We start from the raw sequence: 8,584 nt of genomic DNA on the forward strand, positions 1-8,584 counted from the left end.
TGATGTACGAATAGATTTAAGAATTGAGTGTGTGTGATTATCAACATTGTAATAATTTCCTTATACCCCATCCTTTTCCTGAGAAAATGTCACCCTTTTAATCTCGAGTCCACCACGAGTAATCGGTTTCCCACATTACTAACCATAGATTTAAGAAAATTGTTCATATATATAGTTTTAAAAATATATTTAAGATTTCGGCTCCTTTAAACTTATGTAACTGAGCCTGTAAAAATAAACGAATTTATAAAAAAAAAACATTTTCGTATAAAATACGCAATATCTCTTTGAAACGTGTTGTAACTATCAAGGATCTTGGTATCGTCTTAGACTCAAAGCTAACGTTCAACGACCATATCTCATACATCACCACCAAGGCATCTAGGATGTTAGGTTTCATTTTTCGCATCACAAAGCAATTCAAAGACCCACATTGTATCAAAGCTCTTTATTGTGCTTTAGTGCGCTCTCATCTTGAATATGCGTGCATAGTATGGTCTCCCTACTACCAAAATAGTGTCCAGCGAATTGAGGTGATCCAGCGGAAATTCGTCCGTTTCGCCCTACGCAACTTGCCCTGGAGCGATCCTTCGAACTTACCCAGCTATGAGGATCGTTGTAAATTGATCGGACTCGATTTGTTGAGCGTACGTAGAGATGTAGCGAAGGCAACTTTTATATCCGATCTAATTTCCTCGAAAATCGATTGTGCTGATCTTCTTCAGTCGATCGATTTTAATATACGCCCTCGTAACCTGCGTTCACATACATTTCTCTGCCTTCCTCACTCTCGCACAAACTACGGTTACAACGAACCCGTATCGAGTATGTCTCGTGTATTTAACCGCTGTTACTTATCTTATGACTTTCACTTATCTCGCGCCAGTTTAAGAAAGGCATTCTTGACCGCTCTTTCCAGTTAGGCATAGTTTTAAGTAGATTAAGTATTTTATGTTATTAATTTATTAGGTATCATTAGGGCACTCATGTTCAGGCCTGTTGATAGTAATGAATAAACTAAACTAAACTAAACCCAAGAGGATCGAATAGCTTTGCGATGTCAGAGAGAATCGTACGTTTCGTGGGCGGCGCATCTCGTGGTTGCACCGTTGAATCGAAGCGAAGAAAATCAATCTCTGGCTCCCAGCCGATTCCCAGTGCCTTGGTTGTTTCGTTGGGAGTGAAGCTCAATGTTGAATGAGTCCCGATATGGTCTTCGTCCAGGCCTTGCAGAACTTCGAAACGGTTAGACGTCCACTTGCGCAGTTCGAGTCCACCCTTTTGCATTAGATCCGAAAGCTCTTCTCGGAGGCGGATTGCCTCTTCTGTGGAGCTGGTCCCACCGATGAAATCGTCGATGTAGAAATTCTTCCTTAATGCTGGACCAGCGAGAGAGTAGGCGTCGCCTTCATCAGCGGCCAATTGCTGAAGAGCGCGAGTCGCCAGGAATGACGATGGAGTAAGTCCGTATGTCACGGTCAGTAGCTCGTAGGTTTGGACAGGTGTGTCTGTAGAAAAACGCCACAGGATGCGTTGCAGGGGAGTATCGTCAGGGTGTACCAGGACCTGCCTATACATCTTCGCGATGTCTCCGACGAGGGCAACCTGGTAGGTACGAAACCGTAAAACAATGGACAGCAAGTCGTCTTGAACGACCGGTCCCACACAGAGCGCTTCATTGAGGGAGTAACCAGTGGACGTTTTAGCAGAGCCGTCGAAGACCACCCGAAGTTTCGCCGTCGTGCTTGACTCCTTTAGAACCGGATGATGTGGTAAATAATAAGCAGCGCCGGTAACTTTGCTGCCCGGCTCGACCAGCCGCATATGGCCGAGGGACAGGTACTCCTGTAGGAACTTGTGATACTCCTCCTTGAGCGTTGAGTTCCTTTCCAGTCTGCGCTCAAGCATTTCGTACCGACGAAGAGCGCTGGCTCTGGATTCTCCCATCATGGCGTCGAAATCTGACTTTCGAGGCAGTCGGACCATGTAGCGTCCCTCAGCTGTCCGTGCCACCGTCGATTGGAACAAAGATTCGCAGTGACGTTCCTCAACCGAATAGTTGTCACTCATCTGCAAGTCTTCGGTCTTCCAAAAGCGCTCGATGCTGTCCTCCAACGAAATCATGGATACAGTTACGGTGTTGTAGGAACTGACAGTGGAAGTGGACGGTTGCGTAAGCTGTTGTAGTGAAGCGGAACCTGTTACGACCCATCCAAACACGCTCTTCATTAGATGTGGGAGCTGCTCACCGAGCTGAATGCGAGCTGCACTGGGGAACAACGAATGGTAATGTTTCGCCCCCAGAACCATGTCAATGCGTTGCCTCATGTTGAACGCAGGATCGGCCAGGGGAAGTTCGTCGGGAATCTGCCAGTCCGCGATGGTAATATCCTGCGCCGGAAGGTCTGCAGTGACCTTGTCTATCACTAGAAAGCTGATCCCTAAATCGAAATTGCCGCCTCGCGACTTGACTTGTGCCACGATAGAGTTGCGCACCGTTTGCTGAAGCTGACCGGCCCCACGGATAGTCACGTTCACGTTGCTTCTTCTTAGTCGTAGCAGGCGTGCCAGCCGCTCAGTGATTAGGTTGGGCTGCGATGCGCTGTCGAGAAGAGCACGTGCTAGATGATCCTGCCCAAAAGCATCGATAATCTTCACCAGTACCGTCTGAAGAAAAACGTTTTCCCGCGGCTGCTGCACTGGAGCACTCACCTCACAATCAAGGATGTTTTCGGTGGCTGCAACCGTCGATTGCACACTAGACTTGCCCACCAAAGGCGGAGCAATCTGCACTACAGCTGGGGTACTGGAGAAATGAGTCTCGGGAGCGAACCTCTGAGAACCCTCGTACGACGCAGAATGGAGGAAAGAATGGTGTCGCATATTGCAATGCCTACAATTGAAATTTGAAGTGCAATCCTTCGCCATGTGATCACCCTTCAAGCAGTTGTTACACAGTCGCTTCTTGAACACCAGTTGCCGTCGCTGAGCAACCGAAAAACCGTTGAATTTCTGACACCGGGTGATGAAATGCTCCTGGCCGCACGCAGGGCACTTACTGCCAGAATTAGTAGTGGCAGCATTCGAAGAAAGACGAAACTGAGTTGACCTTTTCAAGTTACTATTCGCCGAATTCCCATAGCAAGGAGACGCATGGTTATTGACGGAAATGGATTCCAAAACACGCATCCGACGTTGGAGAAAATCGATGAGACACGAATAGTTCGGATCCTCCACGGTGGAGGCATGGTCCTCCCACGCTTTGAGCGTGTCATCGTGTAGACGTGTGCACAGTAGGTGCTCAAGAATGCTGCTCCACTGCGCCGTCGGTTCGCCCATCTGCTGCAGAGTCTTCACATGACGTTCAAACTCGTCCACCAACGCGTGGAGTGTCACTGCGGTTTCCTTCTTCATTGGATGAACGTCGAAAAGAGCCTGTAAATGTCGCTTTTTCAAGAGATAATCGTTCGCATAACGTCCCACCAGAGCATCCCAAGCCAAATTATAATTCGCTGCGCTAATCGCAATCGATTCAATTAGCTGGGCAGCCTCCCCTTTCAAAGCTGCTTTCAGATAGTGGAACTTCTGAATCGCTGGCACATCGGTGTTCGAATGAATCAGAGCTAAGAACGTGTCATGGAAACCCAACCATTGCATATAGTCCCAGTCGAATTCAGGAAGAGAAATAGTCGGCAGTTTCAAACCAGAGATAGCGGAAGTAGGGTATACAGTTTGAAGGATTTGAGAGTCAATAGGAATAACAGGAAGTTTGGATGTTAATTCTGCTTTTATTATTAGCAATCGTTCTTCAAAGCTGGCACGTGCTTTTTCATGCAATTCCATATCTTCTTCACTCTCCTCAGCACACTCCAATTCCGTCTGCACCTCCTCTAAGCTCTTCCAAACGTTCTCGATGTGGTCCAGCTGCACCTGCACCTTCGTCGCGTCCCTCACAGCATCGTAGTCCGCCAAAAATGCCTCGGCCCGACCCAGTGCTGCAAGTAGTGTGGTCCTCCGTGTCAGTAGTACTCGGTGCGTACGGCTATTCTGTCCGGTAGCACCACTAGAGACACCAGCAGGCGCGTTGACCCTCGATGTCGAGTCCGTTTCCGCCATCACTTAGAAAGGAATGGTATAACTGGAGCGATAACGTCAGGGATTGGTCGATTCTGTCAAAAAAAAGACCACGGTAGACCCGGACACTGGAGAAATAATCACTTGGAAAGGTACTCACCTATTCCAAGGCTAAGCGTGCCTTGAAAAAATCAAAAAATACTCGAAGCTCGACCTGAGCTGCACAAAAAACGTCCGATGCGTTTCGGTTTGCGACCGCAAACAGCGGAAAAAGCGTAAAAAATCGTTGAAATTGCTTGAAAGATCCACTGGATTGCGTGGCTATGTCCAAAAACAGTCACGCGACGTTCACAATGGCGCAGAATGGCCGATTGTATTGCCTGAATGCCTCAATAGTTCCTCTGGGCTGAATAAGAACAACTCCTTATTGTGCTACACACAATTAGCACCTCGAAATGGCGCCGGATGGCCGTTGCGATGTACCCCAATCAAGGATGGCGGTAATCGATTGTCCCCGAATGTCCAGGAACCGCGTAGAGTATGCAAAAAAGAGAAACGGAGATCTAAAGCGTACCTGTGAGGCTACGCGGAATAAATCGGACAGGTAATTACCTGATTTCCGATTGAACGAGCCTTGAAACTATCAATAAAAGCTTTCGAAGCTTCTCGAACAATCAGACTCACGATGTCCGAACAGCAATGGCGCCTCCAATAGGTCCTCGTACCGTCCAGTGTATCGTGATGGCGTCTCCCGTAGTCACGTTGGGCCGAAAATCCTGGTCACGGCACCACTTTTATATGTTGAATCCGTACCTTTCGTTTCCTACGTTGTGTTGTCCTTCTTTGTTGTTTTCCGCTCACTTCACTTTCTTTCTAGTTCACTTTCAAATCTTTACAAAAACTTTTCCTTTTTCCACTGTTTTATTTCTCCTTTCAAAACGCATCCTATTCTGTTGAATCTGTTTGCGAACTGAATGTTTATTCCAACAAAACGTCAATACAAATCAGCGGCGAAAATGCAGTGTTGCCAGACTGGGCTATTATCCCTTAATCGGGCGAGATTCTAATTTGCTGCATGGGCTATGCAAATGCTTGCATAGTGTATCATAAACAGAGGCTTTAAACTTCTTCAGTTCATTCGTCTCTAACCTTCAAATTACTTCGTATTACTCCTCCATCCCCATAGCCTTGAGAAAGGCATTTGCTCCCTCACCAATCAGTTCGCCCAGCACCGATGTTGTTCAGTCGGTGTCCTCACGAAGAATGGAAGGTTGCCTCAGCGAGATCCACTGTTTATACTCTAGGCAAATTTTCCCCTTTATTCTTCTTCTTTTCATTTGTTCACGGAGACTTTAAAGATTACGATATCGACGAGCAACGATAAGTTGCCCGTTATTAACAGCTCTGTTCGGGGAAGCACACAAATGGACAGAACAAATGTATGGGAAAATGGAAACGCTAGTTTTCATGAATTTTAACCATTTACACACCGTGGGATTGTAATATATAGCATATCAAACAAATCTTAGGGAATTTCCGATTCGTTTGGTATGTGAAACGCCAAAATCCGTTCTCGGCAAAAATAGTTGTTAACGTTATCATTACTTCATAAAAACTTGACCTGTTTTCTGATCTGATTTTCACCCTTAATGAAAGACGTAGTTCTACGTCAAAAAAACATTTTATGTGTCTCTCACCGTGGACAATCGTAACCCCTACACCCCCCCCCTCCCCTGGAGTTGTCCACGTGGTATGTGGACAGCCCCTAACGCATTTCCATATCTTATACCTATAAATAAAAACGGAAGGCCAAATGTGTTCGTAAGCGCAAAACCCGAGGAAGAAATGTTTCAATTTGCGTCATCTATATTTCGTTGTATTCGTCTCTTCCCGTAGAACAATATAGCGGAGAGAAAAATCGGAACATTTAGAAAATTGAATTCCCATATGTTCTACAATTAGCTAAGCGTTGTTAGTCCATTTGATGTTGGCGCTAACGAAATTGATTTTTGTTCGAAAGTGGAAAATGATTTTCGGACGGAATAACGCATTCATATATCTTCTATCTATATAAACAAAAATGGAAGGCCAAATGTGTTGGTGTGCCCAAAACCCGAGGAAGGAATGGTCCGATTTGAGCTGTCTTTATTTTGTAATATTCTCTGTATCAAACATGTATTCCATGCAACGGAGAAACATGTTATTTCCAAATGCTTGGTATTGTATTGGTATTGGTATTGTCCGAATATAATTTTATATTATAAGGACGATTTTTTGTAGAAGTACTAACAATTTATAGTAAAAGGAAATTGTAAAGGGTCGAAGGGTAATCAATCAATGATGAGTTCAGTGATTGGACTAACTAACGTTCACTTAGTAAGAAAACGTGGATGTTTGAAAGTATTCAAATAAAAAAACAGGAAGTGGGTTATATCTATGGTATAACCGCAAGGGTGACGTAGGACTATCGTTGATTTAGAGATCATTTGTTTGAAGTTGAATCTAAATCCATTCTGAATGAATGAATAAATGAATATTTGGGAGACTTCGAAAACGAGAGCGTTACGTTGGAGGCACAAGGTTTTATGCATCCAATATAGGATACGAAAAACCTTGTTCTGAAGAATAATCTTCAGAAGCTAACCTGCTAACTGTACTTGATTGACAAATCACAAACCTAAATGTATTATATGAATATTTTATGGATAGAAAACATTAAAATAAACTCTTTCACATGAATGTAATTTTAAATTCCCAGAGGAACTGGCAGATTATTTTCAGTAACGATTAGATATTTCCACATTTTCCTCGATACTGGAAGCCCACCAGTGGTTAATACTAACTCGATAACCACCTGTTAATAGTACTTGATTGAAAAATATTTGGTCACAGTGTTACATGAATAAACTCTTTCACATGAATGTATTTTTAAATTCCCAGAGGAACTGGCTGATTATTTCCCAGCAATGATTAGATCTTTCCGGAACTTTCTCGATGCTGAATGGCATCCAAACGGAAAGAATTCTGCGCGTGTATGTGGCGATCCTTCGCCGTCCACCTCCTCCAGCACGTTAGGCAACGATGTTGTCTTGTCGATGTCCTCACGAAAAATGAATGTGTCTCACCACCAGAATATCGCTTAAGTATGCTTTTTGTGTGTGATTGAATCGAGAGAAGGTGTGGTTTAGGATGGCAATTTGGAAGGCAAACTAGAGGGGAATGAACTCTGTGAGCTCGGAACTTTCGGCAACAGAGCAAGAATCGATTGCGGGCGCATACAATATTGGATACGGAAATATCCTACTGATGGGGAAGAAAAATCTTCAGAAGCCATCCTGTTAATTGCGATTGATTGAAAAATCACAAAACCAAATGTATTTGGTCACAGTGTTACATGAATAGAAAACATTCAATTAAACTCTTTCACATGAATGTAATTTTAAATTCCCAGAGGAACTGGCAGATTATTTTCAGTAACGATTAGATATTTCCACATTTTCCTCGATACTGGAAGCCCACCAGTGGTTTATGCTAACTCGATAACCATCTGTTAATAGTACTTGATTGAAACATATTTGATCACAGTGTTACATGGATAGAAAACATTCAAATAAACTCTTTCAAATGAATGTATTTTTAAATTCCCAGAGGAACTGGCAGATTATTTTCCGGATCTTTCTCGATGCTGAATGGCATCCGAACGGAAAGAATTCCGCGCGTGTATGTGTGTGTGTGTAGCGGCTGCTTCGAGATCTTCCCGGGGAACCGTTTGTGGCATCACTCTCCTCCTGATGGATTCATGTCTAGCCTAAGGTGCACAAACAGGCTCTTGGTGACACCGTTCATAATGATAAACGATAAACGAAGAGCTTCACCACAACAGCGAGAACATGCTCCAATCGCTGTTCAATTAGAACTGAGTAGATTTCCGAGCGGCGCTCGCTTATATACCGATTGGTGATTTCAATAGCCTGTTTTGAAAGCAATTTTAAGACTATTGGAACAAGTTTTTGGATCAAAAAGTAACAAGTATAGAACGCGTAGACATTTTATCTTTCGAATGAAGTGTTTATCATACCATTTCGTTCAGTTGTTTAGGAGCTATTAACGCTCAAAATCTCGGTCTCCGGCGTAACGTATTCGTTTTCGAAACTTTGATTTTACACCCCTGTATAGAAATGAAAGACGTAGTCCTACGTCAAAATCTATTTTGGGCGAGACGAAGTTCGTCGGGTCACTAGTCATGAATAAAAAAGTGTCCGGATTTAAAATGACGGCAATGGGAAACTTTACAAATTTTGAACAAATATAACATAATTTTGTGGAATTCTGTGATTCATAACTTACATGAAAGCTTTCTAATTCTATAGGAACGGTTATTCTTCATGCTCTGATATTTGAATATTTTTTAGTAGTTGAAGTTGTCATCGTAAGTGCTTAACCCTTTCAATACGGCAGTGTGCTCCGCCGAGGTGCTACCGCTGTACGGAGCACTGCGCCGAAAAGTATG

The 8,584-nt window shown here is 43.8% G+C and overlaps 1 protein-coding gene across 1 annotated transcript; it reads right to left on the minus strand.

Annotated features, from left to right (window-relative positions):
• Positions 1-1,017: 1,017 nt before the first annotated feature.
• LOC129766372 (uncharacterized) lies at positions 1,018-4,116 on the minus strand. The gene has a single exon (XM_055766897.1). It carries the CDS (start codon positions 4,114-4,116, stop codon positions 1,018-1,020), a length of 3,099 nt encoding a protein of 1,032 aa, XP_055622872.1.
• Positions 4,117-8,584: the final 4,468 nt, after the last annotated feature.

This window comes from Toxorhynchites rutilus, chromosome 2 (genome assembly GCF_029784135.1).
Source record: "Toxorhynchites rutilus septentrionalis strain SRP chromosome 2, ASM2978413v1, whole genome shotgun sequence".
NCBI classification, from domain to species: Eukaryota; Metazoa; Arthropoda; class Insecta; order Diptera; family Culicidae; genus Toxorhynchites; species Toxorhynchites rutilus.